Source organism: Danio rerio, chromosome 18, assembly GCF_049306965.1.
Source record: "Danio rerio strain Tuebingen ecotype United States chromosome 18, GRCz12tu, whole genome shotgun sequence".
Classification (NCBI taxonomy): Eukaryota; Metazoa; Chordata; class Actinopteri; order Cypriniformes; family Danionidae; genus Danio; species Danio rerio.
Genome location: NC_133193.1, coordinates 4,150,001 through 4,172,500, shown reverse-complemented (window position 1 = coordinate 4,172,500; position 22,500 = coordinate 4,150,001). Strand labels below are relative to the sequence as shown.

General features: G+C 36.1%; 1 protein-coding gene across 7 annotated transcripts in view; it reads left to right on the top strand.

Moving 5' to 3' along the window:
• The window catches only part of pak1 (p21 protein (Cdc42/Rac)-activated kinase 1), a 93,179-nt gene that overhangs the window by 49,082 nt on the left and 21,597 nt on the right, over positions 1 to 22,500 (top strand). For 5 of the 7 annotated variants that reach the window (NM_201328.1, XM_073928932.1, XM_073928930.1 and 2 more), the window contains 6 exon segments: positions 2,812 to 3,028; positions 7,567 to 7,661; positions 10,282 to 10,429; positions 11,051 to 11,088; positions 15,099 to 15,218; positions 20,153 to 20,432. In NM_201328.1, the coding sequence (NP_958485.1) occupies positions 2,836 to 3,028; positions 7,567 to 7,661; positions 10,282 to 10,429; positions 11,051 to 11,088; positions 15,099 to 15,218; positions 20,153 to 20,432 (874 nt within the window). In that variant the 5' untranslated portion in view covers positions 2,812 to 2,835. 7 annotated transcript variants of the gene reach the window in all.

The window sequence follows — 22,500 nt, the reverse complement described above, 5'->3', positions numbered from 1 at the left end:
AAGGTAAAAAACGGTAAATTATAAAACATTAAATTTCAGTTAAATTAACAGTTAAATGCTGTTTATATAAATACAAAAAAATGGTACTTTTTTACATTTTCTCTTTTTCTGATATTCTCTTAAGTTTTTATTTTTATTTATTTACTTTATATATATAAATATATATATATATATATATATATATATATATATATATATATATATATACATACATATATTTGTATATGTATATATATATATATATATATATATATATATATATATATATATATATATATATATAGATGTGTATATGTATGTATATATATATATATATATATATATATATATTACAAATATATGTATATATATATATATATATATATATATATATATATATATATATATATATATATATATATATATATTTATATATATATATAAATATATATATATATATATATATATATATATATATATATATATATATATATATATATATAAAGTAAATAAATAAAAATAAAAACTTAAGAGATTATCAGAAAAAGAGAAAATGTAACAGCAGCACATGCCAGGACATCATAAAACAGGACATCATAAAGGTTTTTGTGTGACTTTAACACACTCTTGTTGTGTGTGTGTTTGTGTGGCATGTGTGTTTGCTCATGGCTGAAGTGTGTTTACAGCTCATACAGTTTCCTCTTTGAATTATCTGTGTGTGTGTGTGTGTGTGTGTGTGTGTGTGTGTGTGTGTGTGTGTGTGTGTGTGTGTGTGTGTGTGTGTGTGTGTGTGTGTGTGTGTGTGTGTGTGTGTGTGTGTGCGTGTGTGTGCGCGTGTGTGTGTGCGTGTGCGCGTGTTTGTTTTCCTCATTCTCCGCTCTCATCTTACACCATTGATGTCTCGGTAAAAGATTAAACTCATAGTGTCTGCTGTGACATCACATCTGGGTAGGCCTGACCCTTTATAAACCACACACACACACCCTGCAGTCACACACTGGTTGGGATCTGGACTGACTCTTCGTACTGGGAACTGTAGTAGGATTGTGTGTCAGAATGCTGAACGCTGCTTGGTAAGGAGTGTTTATATTATTAAAAGATGCATTTTACTGTATATGAGCTCTTTCTGTCCGTCTGAATGTAGTTTGGTTATCTAGAGGTTATTGATAGACTGATGTTTGAGCATTTCAAGTGTTTGAATTAAAGTTAATGATGTACTCTATAAAATATATCTATAAATTAGCAGTTTTCTGTGTTTTGTGGTTAATTTCCCCCCCCCCCATTTATTTCTGCTTTTGAATTGCATTATGGGACTTTAATCTTTCCTTCAGCAACTTTTAACCTTGAAATGTTTGAAAAAAGTGACTTTTATGAGCATTTTTAATAGTTTAAAGTGCTATAATGTCTGGGTTGGTGTTGTTTTAATGGTACAGATATCTTGTAATAAACTGACGGCATTTTTTCTGTTATTTTACACACATTTCTTTAGATATTAACATTTTTTTATACATTTTATTTTTTTGAATTACTAAAATGTCAATAAAAATCACTTTGTTAAACTGCGGAGTTGAATTTTTAACATCAAAAGTCGACAGAGCAGAGATCAGAATTTACAACCATAAATAAACCGTAAATCACAACACATGAAAACTGTTAATGAACTGTTAATTAGTTGTATTATATTTATTTATTGTATTTATATTTTGATTTTTTAATTTTAATTCAATTTATTTTTAATTTAATTTATTCATTTATTCATTTTATTTTCAGCTTAGCCCCTTTTTAAATTAAAATAGTTTAATTTTAATTGTATTTTAATTAAATTTTATTTTAATTAAATTTTTATTTTATTTAATTATAATCTAATTTAATTTATATTTCATTTATTTTAATTTAATTAAAATTTTCATTTTATTTTAATTGAATTTTAATTCAGTTTTATTTTTTATTAATTTTTATTATATTTTAATTTAATTTAATTGTATTTTAATTCCATTTTATTTTAATTTAAATTTTTAATTTTTGTTTAAAATTTTATTATTTTTTAATTTAATTTACTTGTGTATTTTAATTAAATTTTAAAATATTTTAATTGCATTTATATTATTTTATCTATTTTTTTATTTTTTTATTTATTTTGCTGGCCAAAAATTTATCACAAACAATTGCATTCAGAATCAAAGTTTGTATTTACACAATATGTGTGTGTGTTTGTTTATATTATGTATTTATATGTCATGCATATGCAATACAAACTCATACATATAAACAAAAAAAAAAAAACAATAGTTATTATATTATATTATTATAATAGTTAGAATAGTTATTTAAATATATATATAATTTGTATCACATACATATATATTTGTATATATCTAAATACACACACATATATTATGTAAATTTAAACCTTTATTTTGGATGTGATTAATTGTGACTCAGTCTTCAGTGTCACTTAAGAAACATGCTCAGTCAAAATATAATATAATAATATTTTATATTAATATTAATATTAAAATAATCACATTTGTATTTCAGGAAAACAACACTTTAACAACAAGCATTATAAAAGCCTTGGTTAATGCATGATCGCTAAATAAATCTATTAATTTTCTTTATCTTGCACAAAACTAGATGATCTTTCCTCCTGCCTCAGCTGTTTTGTCTCCTGCTGTGTCCTCGTTTAATCCAAATGCCATTAAGAGAAGATTGGTGGTAATTTGGTCAATCTAATTATGCTTTCGGTTTGATTCCAGCAACCTCCTGCTGTTTGATGTGCTTTGGCCCCTCCTCTTCTCACAGTCTCACCAGCTCTGATTGGTTGTGTTTCAGATTTAGCCACGCCCACAGCTGAAGATGTCAGACAATGGGGAAGTAGAGGACAAGCCGCCAGCTCCGCCCATGAGGAACACCAGCACTATGATTGGCTCGTCCGGTAAAGACTCAGGACCGCTGAATCACGGCTCCAAACCGCTGCCGCCCAATCCAGAGGACAAGAGGAGGAAAGAGGGATTCATCCGATCCATCCTGACCGGAGGAGGAGACAAGAGTGAGTGATGCTCTCTGCTGACAACTCAATTCACATTGTATTGCCACATACAGAGTCACACACAATGCCTACACAAACACTCGTGATCTTAAAGTATCAACAATAGGAATCTAAATGATGGGGAAATAGATGTTGTGCAGTAGAAAATAAAGCAAATACAATATTAAATGGAGAAACGAAATATTTAAAGACTTTCGATGTTGAGCATGTGGGAAAATAAATGAGAAAATGTATTTCCTGAAAATGTGGGCAGCGCTACTGTACTGTCATAGATATATACACTAGATATCGCATAGGGACCCTGAGCATGCGTCAATAGCGCCGCCACATTGGTACAGTGCTCCCAGGACAAATGTCATTCAACCGCACTAGTCAAGACAGTGTTATTACGTGAAGATGCGGGACTTTAGCGCTGTCTACGGTGTAGAAACGAGCAAACAAAGAAATCAAAGCACAAAGGCAGAACATTTCATAGGTAATATTAAGCTTTTTTCTGTTTTTGTATGTTCTGAACTTTTGTGCTAATCAGGTAACATTATTGATGATAACAGTCACTTACTGCATTCACCATACAGCAAAGCAGCTCCAACTCGCACTAAACACTCGGCTTATGCTAGTTTTGTTGAATAAAATCAGCAAACAATGCAAAAGAAATATGACAACGAGATGCTGCGCTGCCAGAAACTTGTATTATTGTCGGCTAACGTTAGTGAAAGAGTCGTTCGGGGGATTCATTCACAAACGAATCGCTCCCTCCATCAGTATGAGAAGTGAAAGCAGGAGAGGAGCTGTGTTTCAGGACATGATTAGATCAAATTTAACGGTGAGGGTGGATAGTACATTTCTATACACACAAACACAAGCTTTTTGTCAGGAATGCCCGTGCGGTCACTGATCCATCAATGTAGAAAAGTGATGTAAAATAAAAAATTTGTAATTAGAAAAAAAAAATTACATACTAACATCCAGGAAAACTCCCGATCATAGATATATGTGTATATGTGTATATCTCTGGCTTTGGATGGCCACAGTCCTCCACTGTACTTTGGTCCCGCATTCATTTCAAAGGAACGCTACCCTGTAGCAAGATGGCGGCGCTATTGACGCATTCCGTCCAATAGACAACAATAGGCCAGGCGACATCTAGTGTATATATCTATGATGTACTGTGTAGGCAACTGCTCAGGGTCAAAGGTCATGAAGACTCTTACACCTGACATCTGTTTAGTAAGTAGCAACATTATGACTGTAACCTTTGACCTTTGAGACTTTCGTTTCATCACACATTCTCTTTAGTTTCAGGGCTCCAGTTTCCACTCTTTTTCAGTTTAAAACACACACACATTGCCAAACATTTGTGTGTCAGGAGTTCATCTAGCTTGTGTGTCCGTGCGTGCGTGTGTGTATGTGTCCTGCAGCTCGTGTTTCAGGAGGCTTGTTCTGTGTTAATTATCAGCCGTTAGCACATCGTTAATATTAAAGACCCTGCCTGGCTTCAGAAAGCGCAGATGAGGATGAGAGCATGCCGTTGTTTAAAGGGAATTAGCAGCATCTACAGACAGACAGACAGACAGACAGACACACACACACACACACACACACACACACACACACACACACACACACACACACACACACACACACACACACACACACACACTTATACATATATATATATATATATATATATATATATATATATATATATATATATATATATATATATACACACACACACACAGTTGAAGTCAGAATTATTAGCCCCATTTTGATTTTATTTTATTTATTTTAATATTTCCCAAATTATTTTTAACAGAGCAAGGACATTTTCACAGTATGTCTGATAATATTTTTTCTTCTGGAGAAAGTCTTATTTGTTTTATTTCGACTAGAATAAAAGCAGTTTTTAATTTTTTAAAAACCATTTTTTTAATTATTAGCCCCTTTAAGCTATTTTCTTTCCTGATAGTCTACAGAACAAACCATCGTTATACAATAACTTGCCTAATTACCCTAACCTGCCCAGTTAACCTAATTAACCTAGTTAAGCCTTTAAATGTCACTATAAGCTGTATAGAAGTGTCTTGAAAAATATCAAGTAAAATATTATTTACTGTCATCATGACAAAGATAAAATAAATCAGTTATTAGAAATAGGTTTCTAAAACTATTATGCTTAGAAATGTGCTGAAACAATCTGAAAAAATAAACAGTGGAGCTAATAATTTAGGGGGGCTAATAATTCAGGGAGGGCTAATAATTCTGACTTCAACTGTGTATATATATATATATATATATATATATATATATATATATATATATATATATATATATATATATATATATATTATAGGTGGGCATAGATAAATTTTTTAATCTGGATCTCACTGTAATCTTGGAATTCATATAGATTAAAATGGCTCATTTGAATTGGCTCAAATTTTTCTCTAGCCAGGTGTCGCATTAGACCAGGGGCTCATCTCCTGTTTCCAAAATGCATCACAAACTGCTTGAGAAACTGTTACTGTGATAATTGGTGATGAAAATAAATGATGCTGAATAAGATGTACTTGTGTTTACTCGCTGTTTATTCAATTAAACATGATGTTTGAACTGTAGAACTGCCTACATAAGCTATTCATTTTATCATATTATTTCATCACCTTAATCTGAATAAAGTCTTAACTGAACTAAACAGAAATGACATGTGGAGCATGCAGATATTAGTGGCATTACTGTAGTAAACACCGCAATCAAACTATTACTGTCATGTAGGACTTTTCACTATATTTTTTTTATGACAAGATCCACACACGTGGCTGTCAGTAAAGGACCACACACACACACACACACACACACACACATTGCAAAATGCTGACATTTTGTTTTTCATTAGTTATTAAATTTCATAACAGTTCTTACTCCTTATTTGTGTCTAATACCCCAGTTTGTCACGGGGCATGAATGAAATGTTCATGAGTAAAAGTGAAACTGCTGAACTGCAGTTAAAGTCAGCCAAAATTACAGGAACTCTTACATGAAAGCACTTCACGTAAACACCTTCATTATATTATTGTCTATTAAGGCAAATAACTCGATTACTGATGTCCATGTAAGCGTAGTCAGTCGTGTCTTAGAAGTAAGTGAAAGATCCAGAGGGCATCCTGCTGATTTGATTCTGAAGGGCACTATTTTGTCAGACGGCTTACCGGTTTGACTTTCATTCACCGTCATTCATTTACTCTAATGAACTGCATCCATGTTAGCAAGTCACGTTTGAGGTTTATTGGGAAATAATCTAAAATTCCTCCTTTTCTTCTCTATTTCATTTCTTTCTTTCTGACGTTTCGTTAATTAGTTCATTTTGTTCGTTCATTCTTTCGTTTTTTTCTTTCGATTTGTTCCTTTTGTTCTTTTCATTTGTTTGTTCCATTCGTTTCTTTTGTTCCGTTTGTTTATTCCATTCATTCATTCGTTTCGTTCCTTTGTTCGTTCTCTCATTCCTTTCGTTCTTTTGTTCCATTCGTTCATTCCATTTGTTTGTTTCTTTCGTTTGGTCCTTTCGTTTGTTCCTTTTGTTTGATAGTTTTTTACTTTATTCCTTTCGTTCATTTGTTCATTTGTTCGATCACTCTTCAGTCTTTGTTTATTTTCCTTTCACTCGTTTGTTCCTTTCTTTCATTTGTTCCTTTCGTTCCTTTGGTTTGTTTGTTCCATTAATTACTTTCATTCATTTCCTTTATTTGTTTGTTCCTTCATTCCTTTCATACGCTTCTTTTACTCCTTTCTTTCATTAGTTCAATTTAACAGAACTGTTATACTAGATGAAGGGCAGGGTAGATGAATGGGGATAAATGATTAAAAATGTTGCTACCTGTTTTTTTATCATGTATAACATCTTTCCTTCTTTCTTTCTTTCTTTCTTTCTTTCTTTCTTTCTTTCTTTCTTTCTTTCTTTCTTTTTTTCTCTTTCTTTCTTTCTTTTTTATTTCTTTCCTTCCTTCATGCTGTTCTTTCTTTTTCCTTTGTTCATTCGCTCGTTTGTTCCTTTTATTTCATTTGTTAGTTAAATAATTCGTTCCGTTTGTTTATTCGTTCTTTTAATTTCTTTCAATTAGTCCCTTTTGTTTCTTTCTTTCATTTGTTTGTTTTGTTCATTTCTTTTGTTTGTTCTGTTTGTTCCTTTTGTTTTGTTTCATTCTTTTTGTTCGTTCCTTACGTTAAGTTGTTTGTTCCTTTCCTTTTGTCCATTTATTCCTTTTGTTTGTTTTGTTCGTTCGTTAGTTCGTTTCATTCTTTCCTACCATTCGTTCCTTCCTTTCATTTCTTTCTTCCTTTCATTCATTTCTTTCGTTCCTTTCTTTCTTTTGTTCAATTGAAGAAAATGATTACTAGATGGGTAGATGGATGTGGATGGATGAAAACTTTGTTACTCTGTATTTATACCATTTTTTTACATCTTTAAAATCCATAATTGGGAATTTCTGCTAACTTTTTTTATTCCCATCGGTGACTCCACCCCAATCCTGCCCATTCAGCCAATAAGAAAAAGGAGCGTCCAGAGATCTCCCTGCCATCAGACTTTGAGCACACCATCCATGTTGGCTTTGACGCAGTCACTGGAGAGTTCACTGTAAGTGCTCCGATTTCTCTATATACACTATTATTACAAAAGCATATATTCTATATTATAAAAAAGTATGTGTATATATATGAAGAGTTTCGTTGCAAAACGATTTATATCCATTTTGAAAAATGTTGGTTATTTGATATTATTATTTAAGACATCAACAGTCAAGTTCATTCACAATTTTTGTACATTACACTATTACTTGAGCTCAGTGAAGGCCAGGAGCACAATATTCTTCAAATTCAGGATATTTTTTATTTTATTTTATGTCCATAAATAGTTCATAAATAAGTCAAAAACCATGTCAAAATGCAACATATAAATCTTAACATTGTCAAACATCTTAAATTGGTAAAAAAAAAAACTATACATCATAAATATATGGAATAATATGTACAAAGATTGATTAATAATAATAAAATTCTGAGTAAGATTTGTCCAGAACGTACACAACATAACATAACATAACTTGTTTTTGTTTTTTTGCAAAATGCTATATATCCCCCTTAGGCTATATTCTACTACTGTAATACCATGAAGAAAAGCGAGTGAATCAATGTTTTGTTTGATAAGTAAGATTAGGTTAGTTAAATAAACGACTTGTAGCTTATTACAGAGAGTGAAGGGCGGCTCCTTCACACCGCTGCTGAAAACCAAACCTGTATGATCAGAGCAGGCGGAGCTGCGGTGTCACAGAGTCGGCGACACTAGCTCACCTTGTCCGTCATATTTAATGAATTATTACACGGTAATAATAATAATAGCAGCTTATTTATTGGTTGTTGTGAAAAAGCCAAACCGTTTTTTTCCCCTATAACAACCTGTGCCCTTTTTGTTCCCTTGTAATAAATTAACAACAGCAAGAATTAACGTGAGGTTTTAGGCTATAAATAATAGGTGCAACCGCACAAATAAATCTTCAGAGAGGCTACTCAGCTACATGTTTGATATTATTTAAAAAATAAACTTACAAAGGACACTTGGAAATGTCTCCTTGCAGACAGGTATCTTGTGATGGGAAGGAGCGCAGGAAAGAAGGCGCTCCCTGGCCTTCCTCTTGACATCAGTGGAGACTTGTTCCCTGCTGCATTTGTGTATTGTTGACAGACGCAGAGTTATTTTGTTCTGGTCCACTTTTGTAGCATTTTTATAAATTTTTGTGAAGTTGAAGGCTTCATCTTCTATCGCTAAATCAATGAGCAAACTCGGAGCACTTCACCGGCGGCAACTCTCTTCCCAGGGCATGCTGAGCTCACGCTGCATCCTGAACGTTTTATAACTGTTATATCGCACTTTGTAAAGAAACTAGTCTGGAGGATATCGCGTTTTGTGAAAAATACATTTTGTACTCGGCCTAAAATGTACATTCCTAAATATTATTGATGGCAGCAATTCACACATAGATCAAGGTACATCTGAACAGCGATTTCCAATAATAAAATCCAAATGTCAAAAATGGCGTCTATCACGTTTTTTAAACTAAACTCTTCATATATATATATATATATATATATATATATATATATATATATATATATGACTGAGGATCATAATAGATCATGAGGTCATCAAACCACTAAGAATCAATTGCCAAATATTAAATAATGGTTTAAAAATAAAAATATTAAAATTAACGTATTTCAAATGCAGTCTAAGTGAAGAACTAGATTGTAACTTATTTTTTGTTGTTGTTAATGTTATAGATTTTCTTACAGTAATGTTAATGTATGTTCATAGAAAATGACTTCATAAAAATGCTAAGTTTGTATTTATAGAGCATATATTTGTATATATATTAATAAAATTATATTTTGTAACCATTTTGTGCATTTTGAAACGTAAAACTATATTGCTAAACATATTTCTGTAATTGTAAAACTCTATTTGTAAACAAACACTTCCGGCCACTTTATTAGGTACACTTTACTAGTACCAGGTTTGACCCCCTTTTGCCTTCACAACTGGAACCAGGCTGGCCATTCTCCTCTGACCTCTGGCATCAACAAGGCATTTGTGCCCACAGAACTGCCGTTCACTGGATAGTTTCCCTTTTTCAGACCATTCTTGTAAACCCTAGAGATGGTTGTGCGTGAAAATGCCAGTACATCAGCAGTTTCTGAAATACTCAGACCAGCCCATGTGGCACTAACAACCATGACATGTTCAAAGTCACTTAAATCCCCTTTCTTCCCCATTCTGATGCTAGTGTGGAACTGCAGCAGATCATCTTGATCAAGTCTACATGCCTAAATGCATTAAGTTTCTGACATGTGATTGGCTGATTAGAAATTTGTGTTAACGAGCAGTTGGACAGGTGTGCCTAATAAAGAAGAATATGAGACAGATTGCTTGTATTTTAGGATAGTTTGAAGTTTGACGATTTATGAATCCTCTTCACTTCTAACGTTTCACTGATTTATACCCTAGATTTAACAGTAAAATGCTTTGTGAAATAATCTTGGAGCAAAAATTTAGAACAGTCCTATATTTAGGTCTGCTTTGCTGATTTAGGGAAAAAATCTTCAAAATAATGGGCAAGTTGGGAGCTGCTTTTAGCCAGATGCTTTGAGATAACCCAGATTTGCAGTGGTTTTCAGTGGTGTTTCTGTGTTTGTGTATGTAGGGCATGCCTGAGCAGTGGGCTCGATTACTCCAGACGTCCAACATCACCAAACTGGAGCAGAAGAAGAATCCTCAGGCCGTTCTAGACGTGCTCAAATTCTACGACTCGAAAGAGACGTCCAACAACCAGAAATACATGAGCTTTACAGGTACAGCACATACACAGTTGAAGACAATTATTCACCCTCCTGTGAATTATTATCATTATTATTATTTTTTTTTTCAAATATTTCCCAAATGATGTTTAACAGATTCAGGAATTTTTCACAGTGTTTCCTATAATATTTTTTCTTCTGGAGAAAGTCTTACATGTTTTATTTCGGCTTGAATAAAAGCAGTTTTTCATTTTTTAAAAGCCATTTTAAAATCCAGTTTATTATTTAAAACAGTTATTTCACTTAATAATTGTCACTTAAATATAATATGTAATGGAATAAACAGTTGCAAATCTGTATGATTAATGTACCTGTGTTCATCTCAATATATATCTGGGTGTATATGTATCGTAAATATAATAATATAATAGGCTTCATTTTTGCCAGATAAGCATAGCGAATAATAAATTACTCCATCAATATTTCTAAAAAACTGTTCTTTATTTAATTAATTACTTTAATTTAATTTAATTTTTTTAATTAAAACTTCTAAACAAAATTTAGCCTCAACCACATTTTATATTATATATAAATGTAAATAGTTATACTTATGTGTTTATTTTGGCTGTGTGTGTGTGTGTTCCTTATGCCGCATTGTTCTCCTCTTTGTTACAGATAAAGGTGTGGAGAACTTCAACTCCTCCAGCGCAGTGGTAAGTGTGTGCGCGCGTGTGTGTGTGTGTGTGTTCTGACAGCAGTTTGAGGTCAGCAGGTGAATGTAGACAAATGTCCTCTTGGCTCACAGTACGGAGTGACAGAAGACGGGCAGGGGGAGAGAAAGAGCCGCAAAGGGTGTTTAAGGAGAGACACTGCAGGCACACACACCTGTCATTTTCAGATTTGTAGTTTTTTGGCTCTTCATAAAGTGTTTTTTTTTCTTCTTCAGTGTTATGTGAAGAAAACATCCAAAATATACTTATTTCTTTTGGTGCACTGCTTTCTTAATTTATTAAAATATAATTAACATTGATATATGTTTAAAATACAGCTAAATAAACTGGCAGTGGGCTGGTTATAGAGTACAAAACAAAGACAGACATGCTGACATGGAACACACTTGCGAACCTAGGGCTGGGCGATATTGCGAAACAAATTATCACAATATTATGTTTCTTATCATTCGATATAGATAATTATTGAATATTTTTTAACAATACATTTAGGGATATTAGGAGTTTTTTATTTAACCACTTTATTTTAATTTACCAACATTACTAAGGCAAATAGTTTAAATAGACAAAATCTAAAATATTTAAACAAAATATGTCATCTCTTTATTATAAATAAACATAAGTGTTAAAGAGACTCCTAAATAGAGATCTGCACTGGACTGAATTTTTAGCCTCACTCTCATCAGGTTTTATTCTGCACCCAACTGCTCCCGCCGTACAGTATATTCAGCCTTTGTTCACCCGCTGCCCGACCCACTCCGTTTTCTACCCGACTGTTCCCGCTAAATTTAGATCTGGTTTCCAAAATCTCATGTTTAAATTGGGTACTATCAGAAGAGAGAGAGATAACAGATAAAAGCGTAGGTTGTGCAAGGATTGTTGGCTAGATGTCAGTTTTGCTTGCCTCTTTGTGATGAGACATAAGTGCCGCATGACGTGCGATTAAATAGACCTACCAAAAAACATGTAGCTGGATGCTACAGAGTCCAGACACACACATAAATATATATATAAATAAATATAAAAAATTATATATATATATATATATATATATATATATATATATATATATATATATATATATATATATATATATATATATATATATATATATATATATATATATATATATATATATATATATAATTTTCTATAATTATTTCCATATGTTTAAATAGCAAAATTGTCTGCAAACTTCGGAGAATTACCGCCACAAAATCAGTAATTTTTATTGCGAAAAATCACAAAATAATCGTAAAAAAATTAGGGGGTCTGATTATTGTATGTGTTGTCATTCTGACCTTTAGTGACAAGTGCGTGCGTGTAGATTCCCTAACTATTTAGAATGGACTTTGCGCTTGTGCTCTCCTGGCATCTCTCATGACTAGACGACCATCAACCGTTTTTTCAGAGGATGACAAACAGACAAATAAAAATCATTAGCTATGTTTTCATCTAAAGATGTGAATATAAATAATGCGCAAAACTGGATTATCGCGTAAAAGACGTGCCAATAAAGCAGCGTTTCCATCCAACGAGTCAAAGCGAACAAAATCGTCACTCCCTGATTAACTGGCGTCAAATATCAACAGTAAAAACTGAATTTGCTGCAGTAGGAGAAGCTGCGTGAGTGTTTTCTTCATCTAATAAATGACTTGCGCCTCAGAATGCAATCCTGACACGCAGTGAATGCACGGTGACGTTTGCAGCCGTGAGACACATGCGGAGCACAGACGCTCTTGATTCTGGAGGTGATTAATAAGATAACAATACTAAAACTTAAACAGTAAGGCTCTTACATTTAAGATGTTTTACTATGCGCTCAGCCTGCTGGTTTATCCATTTGCACACATATCCATCATCACATGATCTCTTATAACAAAATCACCTGACCTTTTTTAATGCGCATACTGAAATTTGTACAGTAAAAGTGTTTCTATCGTAGTTTATGCGCATCTTTTCTTATCGAATAAAAAGTTTGTCCTACTCAGTTATCGTAGAAGTTTTTGATGCGCATTTTCAAAATGTATGCGCATCATCAGGTTTCCATCAACTGGTTTTTATGCACATATGCAAAATGCGCATAAAAATAGGTAGATGGAAACATAGCTCTGATACAAGTCTATGGAGAAACATAAAAAGCTCTGCAGTGTTCGTCTGAGGTAATTAGTCTGCCGTTATTACTGAAATTTCTATATTCCATACAAACTGTAAAGCAGATTGGTTAGGTCTACTTACATGACTTGAGGTGCCCTCGCGGCATTCAGAAAAGTTTAGATTTTTTTTAACTGGGTGCGCCTAGAAAATGTGCGTTGTGCAAGTCGCGCGTCTCCATTGGAAATGACAAACTTACTATGGTTGTCACGATCCTCCAAATCCTCGATTCGATTACATTTTCGATTCTAAAGTCACGATTCGATTTTCGATTATGAATAATTAATTAATTAATAACAAATCAATTATTAGTAGCCTACCGTTTAAACTACCTGACTTGCATGGTCTTTGTTTTACCCATAAACAAATCACACAGTAAATGAATGAAGGCAAGTTACACACATAATTACAACCTGTCAATCACTTTTTTTCTGCGGGACTCGTGAATAGGCAGTGATCTGTGTCGTTATAATGGAGTCGGTAAAAAAGACGCACAACCAACAGGAACCAGCCAACAGTATCTGAGGTGTTCGCTAAAATGACTAAGTACTTGTGTGAAAGTAAAAGATGGAAGCAGTCTACTGAACCGCTGACTGCCTTGACCCGCTGTCTTGAGCGAATGACAATGTGTGTTTGTCTGTATCTTTGTGTGAATGAGTGTGTGTGGTCACGTGATGTGCATTTTCAGCGGTAGTGAGGAAGGAGGGCTGCTCAGAAATGCTATACGCCAGTGTGGATGTGGATCGTTGTCGTTCTAAAATGCCATTTAAAAACAAAGACATATTAGTGTAAACAGGGCCTGAGTGTGTATTTTTCGCGAGCGGATTTGCAACGGGTGCGGGGCGTAGGATCGCGATGCCGGTGTTGTCTATCATCCCAACCGTAATACGTACATAGCAGAGCTTGCAAACTGTATTTTTTTTTTTGTCGACAACACGAACGTTGTCAACATAACTAACTGGAAATCCAAAATACTTCCACACCGGCGACTTCATTGAAAGAGGAGAGGGTTTAAGTTCTGTCGACGGGTCTCCTGTGTCTGCAGTTTAACAAGCACTTCAACAAGCATGTTTTTTTCCGCTTGGCAAGCCAAGCTAACGTGACATGGGGGCGTGGCAGCATCGACGATTCCATTTTTTGATTCGATAATCGAGGTTGAGCATAAATTTCGGTCTTTTAATCGAAATCGTGACACCCCTAAAACTTACACCCTAAGCTTATTGGCACTGCTTCATTTCAATAAAACTATCACGCTTCATACCGAAACTACATACCACATCTTTTTCTATTGATATTGACAACGGTGTTCAATCAATTAATATCGATAGTGATTTTATTGCCCAGCTCTAGTGATGACTGTTAATTGTTATAATGTTGTTTTACCTGATTCACCTGCAGTGTCTTGCCTTAAAAACACAAGCAGCAAGGTGACAGAGTCTCATAAGAGCTGCCCACTCAACAGAAGGACACAAATGATGCCAGTCACTCTAGGCAGTGCCAGCAGGTTCATCTCTCTCTCTCTCTTTCTCTCTCTCTCTCTCTCTTGCTCTCATATTCTCTCTTTCTCATTCTCTCTCTCTTTCTCTCCCGCTTCTCTCTCTCTGCACTGTGAATCAGCATCTTTTCCACTGTTTCTCCTGCTGAGTGTATGTGTGTATCAGTAGCTCAGGTTTGATGTGCAGTGAACTCCCTGCCAGCCGGTGCTTGTGTGTGCGTAATGGTCAGATGGCGACTGGCTGATGGCGGTCGGCATGTTGGCGTCGGGTCTGTTTTGCACTCATGTTGTGATGTCCGTGGCTCAGCCTCACTTTCTGCTCCGTTTGTTTGCCGCTCCGCAGGTCCCCAAAACTGTGTCTGAAACGCCCGCCGTCGCCACCGTCTCCGAGGATGAGGACGAGGAAGAGGATGAAGCCACGCCGCCACCCGTCATCGCCCCCCGGCCAGAACACACCAAATCTGTAAGTGCTTCCCTGTTAGTACTTCTGCAGTTATTATGAGCAATGAAATGAGAATAATGAGCATAAAATAAGATGCAAAGACGAACCGTCACACTTTTGTGTTTAACTCTTGTGTGCTGTTCACTCTGGGCTGATTTTGAGTCTTAATTTGGACAAAACTTTCTCTGTGTTTCAGCAAATGGAAGGATTTTTGGTGAGAGATATTATTTTGGCTCATATTTTGGAGAAATGCTTTGAAAATACACTCTGGGCAAATTAACTCGCCTTTCGTTATGTTCTGGGCTGTTTTTGCCCCATTGACTTCCATTATCATTATACTATCGCTAAGCCATGACAGCAAATATTCATGCATTCCTGATTGTTGCTGGTTTTCCCTTTTGGGAGGAGGTAACATTTGTCATTTTCTCTGTTGGTCATCAGTTGCGCTGCAAAAAATGTATTTACAGTTGAAGTCAGAATTATTAGCCCCCTGAATTATTCACCCCCCTGTTTAATTTTTCCCCTATTTCTGTTTAATGGAGAGAATATTTGTTTAGCACATTTCTAAACATAATAGTTTTAATAGCTCATCTCTAATAACTGATTTATTTTATCTTTGCCATGATGACAGTAAATAATATTTGACTAGATATTTTTCAGGACACTTCTATACAGCTTAAAGTGACATTTAAAGGCTTAACTAGGTTAATTAGGTTAACTAGGCTGGTTAGGGTAATAATTTGATAAGTTATTGTATAACGATGGTTTATTCTGTAGGTCAGGGGTCCCCAATCTCGGTCCTGGAGGGCCGGTGTCCCTTCAGGTTTTATCTCCAACTTGCCTCAACACACCTGCCTGGATGTTTCAAGTATACCTAGTAAGACCTTGATTAGCTTTTTCAGGTGTGTTTGATTAAGGTTGGAGCTAAAAATCTGCAGGACACCGGCCCTCCAGGAACAAGCTTGGTGACCACTGCTGTAGACATTAATAATTAATAATAATTTTGTCCTTAAACTGTTGTTTAAAAAATTAATAACTGCTTTTATTTTAGCCGAAATAAAACAAATAAGACTTTCTCCAGAAGAAAAAATATTATCAGACACACTGTGAAAATTGCTTTTCCCTGTTAAACATCATTAGGGAAATATTTGGAAAAGAAAAAAAAAATTCAAAGGGGGGCGAATAATTCTGACTTAAACTGTATATAAAGTGTGTGTACATGCATATGAGAGACCTTTGTACACTTTTATGTCTGAGAATCAAAATAAGCTGCTCAGCTCTCAGAACATAGTAAACATAGTAAGTGTATGTGTTTTACTCCACAGAACTATATACAAAAGTCAGAAATGTCTGCGCAGGTTAATTATCTAAAGGGTTAATGCTGCCAACTGATGATTAACAGTAAAAATGACAGATTTGATCTCCTCCCAACAGCGAAAACCAGAAACAATCAAGAATGCATGATTATATGCTGTCATGGCTTTGCAATCAAAAAATGGCGTTATAGTGGAAGTCAACGGGGTGAAACCAGCCCCTAACATATCAGGGGAGTTGATTTGAACAGTGCACCAGGGTTAGGTTTGGTTCAGATATAAAGGAAATTTAGATCTTGTGGGTGGTTGCCAATGCCAAGTCCCAATTCTAGCTCCTTAGCGCAGTAGTGGGCAAACTTTTTAGACCTGAGGGCTACATCAAGTTTGCAAACTAAGTGAAGGGCCACATGTCGAAACCTTCAAAAAATCACTTTTATTTATAGTGGCGGTATGCATAGAACATGTAATATTGGACAGAAACATGTCACATTAGAACAAAAAAAATTTCAAGACAAATGAATTTACACTGCTATTTATATTTACTTATCAATCATCAAAAAACAATAAAATAATCCCTTATAAAATATAATAATGATAACAATAATGTAAAAAAAATTTCAGTGGAGAATGGAAAAGATATTGTCTGATAGAAAAAATCTCATATTAACACATTTAAAATAATTCTTAAAGGGTCACGAAACACCAAAACACATGTTTAGAGCTGTTGACAGTCGTATACGTGTCTCACGCTGCTTAAAACACTATTAAGACACCTATATCTCACTAAAAAGTGAAAACTGGTTGTTTTTGTTATTTCGAGCAAATTCGTTCTTCCGGTTTGAAACTAATTTTTGAAGCTGCATCACGGCCATGAGTTCTTAGTGTGTATTCCAGCACGTAGGCCACACGTCTGTACCTGGGAGTACCGTATTGCGTCTCTAGCCTGGTTTATACTTCTGCGTCAAGAGACCGGCGTAACCCACGGCGCATGCAACACGCGTGGCTGTGCATTTATACTTCTGCGCGCTTTCTCTCTTGGTCTGCATTAACACTTGCGAAACGTTAGTGGGCAGTGAGGTGTAAATGTTCCTCTGTGTCGAGTTTCTTCGCTGGTGTTTTGTTTTTCCTGGACACTTCCGGGATGTACAAGTGGCTCAAACTCGCTCATTTTGAGGCAGGAACCGGCGGACGTGCAACAACTTTAACTATGAGGTAAACACAAAACAAAACTTTCCATCCGGAGCTCCTTCACGGGACTCCACACTTGTAAACAATCGCTCTATTGGGCTCGCACCATTCACGTGGGTCTCGGTCCTGCTGAGACTCGTCAGTGCTACCAAGCCGACCAATCACAGAGCTTGCGCTACGCGTCGTAGCGACATGTAGTTACATTTTTTGAGAGGTGCACGACAGCGACACCGACAGAAGTATAAATCAGCCTTCTGAGTGTGCAGCATTCTTTCATGAGTAAGACTTGGTTCAAACCATTCAGCACGCTCCATTGCGTATGCGGTGCAACTTCATTAATATGCATGATAGTTTCGAAGACTGTTTATACCTGTACATTGTTCAGACGGCAGAGAGACGCCACGTTGTGTTGCCAAAACAAGTGGGAAAAGAAGAAGAATTGTTTGGAGATACGGGTCGTCAGTGTTGTATTTATAATCTGCTGCGACGAACGTTTTGTTTTCATTTCCCCGCTATGAGAGCGCAGCTGAACTCACGTGTGGATCAGTGCACGCGACACACGGCAGAAATACGTTTGTATGGAGCATGTTTTACTCGAGAGCTTTTCGCATCTGGAAGTAGTGAAATCTGGAATTGCAAAACCTCATTCAACAGTCTGAAACTGGCACGGATAGACAACTATGCACAAGACTGTTTTCTTGTAAAATAGCTGTTTGTTCGGATATTGTAGGTCAGAATACGCAAAAATATCCCACACAAGACACTGTTGCTAATGAATTAGAAGGGCAGCACGGTGGTGCAGTGGGTAGCACAATCACCTCACAGCAAGAAGGTCGCTGGTTCGAGCCTCTGCTGGGTCAGTTGGCATTTCTGTGTGGTGTTTGCATGTTCTCCCCGTGTTGGCGTAGGTTTCCCTCGGGTGTTCCGGTTTCCCCACAGGTCCAAAAACATGCGGTACAGGTGAATTGATTATATTAAATTGACCATAGTTGTGTGTGTGTGTGTGTGTGTGTGTGTGTGAATGAGTGTGTATGGGTGTTTCCCAGTACTGGGTTGCAGCTGGAAAGGTTTCCGCTGTGTAACACATATGCTGGTTAAGTTGGCGGTTCATTCCGCTGTGGCAACCCCTGATAAATAAAGGGACGAAGCCGAAGGAGAATGAATGAATGCTCTTTTGTACACTACAGGCGCTGGACAGACTGATGCGGAGGTGTTTTATGTGTTGAAGCATTCAGAGTGTTTGCAGCAGGCAGATAGTGTAGATCGGCTGTTTTGTTTGGTTGTTAGAAGTGATTCTTCTAGCATTTTTCTGTGTGTGTGTGTGTGTGTGTGTGTGTGTGTGTGTGTGTGTGTGTGGTCTGGGCTGTTGTACGTCACTCAGGTCTGTAGTCTGCTATAATGAGTTGTGTCTGCAGACGTCTTCAAGCTAAGCTGTAATTACAGAGTAAATATGCATGTGTCCAGAGCACCGCTAGGTGACTGCATGATTATTACTGAGGACAGGAGTGTGTCTGACTGTGTGTTTATTTGTGTCTGTCTGTTTGTCTGTTTGTTTGAGTGTGTCTGTGTGTTTGTTTGTTGTGTGTGTGTGTGTGTGTGTTTGTTTGTTTGTTGTGTGTCTGTGTCTGTCTGTCTGTCTATCTGTGTGTTTGTGTATCTGTCTGTCTGTTTGTGCATCTGTCTGTGTGTGTGTCTGTTTGTGTCTGTCTGTCTGTGGGTGTGTGTGTGTGTGTCTGTGTGTGTGTGTGTGTGTGTGTGTGTGTTTGTGTATGTTTCTGTTTGTGTCTGTCTGTCTGTCTGTCTGTGGGTGTGTTTGTGTGTGTCTGTGTGTTTGTTCGTTTGTGTGTGTGTGTGTGTGCGCATGTGTGCTTCTGTTTTTCTGAGTGTGTGTGTGTGTGTGTGTGTGTGTGTGTGTGTGTGTGTGTGTGTGTGTGTGTGTGTGTGTGTGTGTGTGTGCGTGTGTGTGTGTGTGTGTGTGTTGTCTCCATCTGTATTTGTTTGTGTGTATTTGTCTGTGTTTGTGTGTATGTTTGTTAGTGCGACACGGTGGCTCAGTGGTTAGCACTGTCGCCTCACAGCAAGAAGGTTGCTGGTTCGATTCCCGGCTGGCTCAGTTGGCATTCTTTATAGAGTTTGCATGTTCTCCCCGTGTTGGCGTGGGTTTCCTCTGGGTACTCCAGTTTCCCCCACAGTCCACAGTCGCTATAGTATATGAACTGAATTGGTTGTAGGGTAAAAGTGTGAATGAGTGTGTATGGATGTTTCCCAACGGATTTAAAGCTGGAAGGGCATCCGCTGTGTAAAACATATGCTGGATAAGTTGGCGGTTCATTCCGCTGTGGCGACCCTTGATGAATAAAGGGATTAAGCTAAAGGAAAATGAATGTTACAATTATTTGATTTGATATTTTATTCTGATAATTAATTTTAGCACACTTTTCTCCGCCCCTGCAGATCTACACCCGCTCCGTCATCGAGCCTCTTCCTCCTCCGCTCTCCACCAAAGACGCCGCAACTTCACCGATCACGAACGCAGCCGCAGACGGAGGATCATCCAGCAATGCGCCTTCATCAAACACAAACACCACAAACACAAACACCACCAACACCACAAACACCACCAACACCACCTCCACCAGCGCCGCCTCCAGCACCAACGCTCCATCCACTCCACAGACCACAGACAAGAGCCGCAAGAAGAAGATGAGCGACGAGGAGATTCTGGAGAAACTCAGTGAGTGTTTACGAGCACAGACACACACAAGGAAAAAGATCAGTGTTTACACGCGCAGAAGAAAACACACGAGACAGGCAATCAATAACAAGCTGATAATCATCCATGAATGAGCTCTCTGAAATGCTGATATTAATTACAGAATGTTTTATACAAAATATCTGATAATACATGGGTGACACTTATAATAATAGTCCATTAGTTCATGTTGCCGGCAGCTAGCTCTCTGCATCTCTCACATGGTGGCCCACTGAAGTTAAACAGGGCTGCGCCCGGTCAGTGCCTGGATGGGAGACCACATGGGAAAGCTATTGTTGGTGTTGGAAATGGTGCTAGTGAGATCAACAGGGGGCGCTCAATCTATGGTCTATGTGGCTCCTAATGCCCCAGTATATTGATGGGCACTCTATACTGCTCAGTGAGCGCCGTCTTTCGGATGAGGGGTTAAACCGAGGTCCTGACTCTCTGTGGTCGTTAAAAATCCCAGGATGTCCTTCGAAAAAGAGTAGGGGTCTAATCTCCCAGCGTTTTAGCTAAATTTGCCCACTGTCCTCCTAACCATCCTCATGACAGCATTTACTTTTTGCATTCTTTAAATTTTATAGGTGGCCCAATACCCCTATAAGTGGTTCTGTTCTTTCACCAGTTGAAATAGATAAACTTTTGCATGGATTATGGTCGAGAATTTTTTCGTTTTTTCCTATGATTACTGACATGTGCTGGAACCACAGCAACCGAGACCACACAGAACCTAAAGGTACACTTTCACATTAGAGTTTACAAAATAAGAGCCTCTTTTTTGGATGTTTTTATTATAACACACAAATCATATACAATTTTTTAAATCACTTTCAATAGTGTTTTATAAAAATTCAATGGGTTCTCTTTAAAATGAAATCAAACCTTTGCATTTACACCTCTGCATGTGAATTTTTGGTGAAGCTTTTAAATTTGGGCAGGCAAAATCCAGGCAGAAACCCCAAAATAGCACTCAACTTTATTAAATTAAATAACGTTAGATCATGTTAACTCGCGGTGCATTGACTAATGCTTACAAGCACAAATTTTTAATTGTTAATAATGCATTAGGTAATGTGGAACTATGATTAATAAATGCTGTACAAGATGATTTATACTTAATGAATGTTAGTAAATATACTTAATATGTAAAAATATACTTTGTTATTGTTAGTAAATACATTATTAACTAATGGATCATTATTCTAAAGTGTCACCAATAAAAGTACCAAAAACTATCATTATTATATAATAGAAATGATTATTATTATTTTATAAAAAGTTGTAAATACAAAATTTTTATTATAGATATGTTATTACTATTATTAATATATTAATAATATTGATGATGATAATAATAATAATAATAACTACAACAACTGCAATAATAATAATAATATTATTATTATTATTAAAATTTTTAAACACAAAAATTTTATAAACTAACTGCACTTTTCTTTCACCTGAAAGGCTACATCAAGATTAATACAGAAGAGAAGTCGTAACTAAATAAATTCCAATTTTTTCCAATTTATTTATTACAAATATTTTAAATAATACAATTTAAAATATTATAATTAATAGATTGTATTATATATATACCAACTAATATTAAATGAAATAATATTAAATATTTTAAATATGTATAAACACACTCAAAACTCATTCATTCATTTTCCTTCGGCATAGTCCCTTTATTTAGGGTCACCACAGCAGAATGAACCGCAAACTATTCCAGCATATGTTTTACACAGCGGATGCCCTTCCACCTGCAACCCAATTACTGGGAAACACCCATACACACTCATTTATACACACACACACACACACACACTACAGCCAATTAAGTTTATTCAATTCCCCTATAGCGCATGTGTTTGGACTGTGGGGGAAACCGGAGCACCCGGAGGAAACCCACGCCAACATGGGGAGCACATGCAAACTCCACACAGAAATGCCAACTGACCCAGTCGGGGCTCGAACCAGCGACCTTCTTGCTGTGAGGCGACAGTGTTAATCACTGAGCCACCGTGCCGCCACACTCAAAACT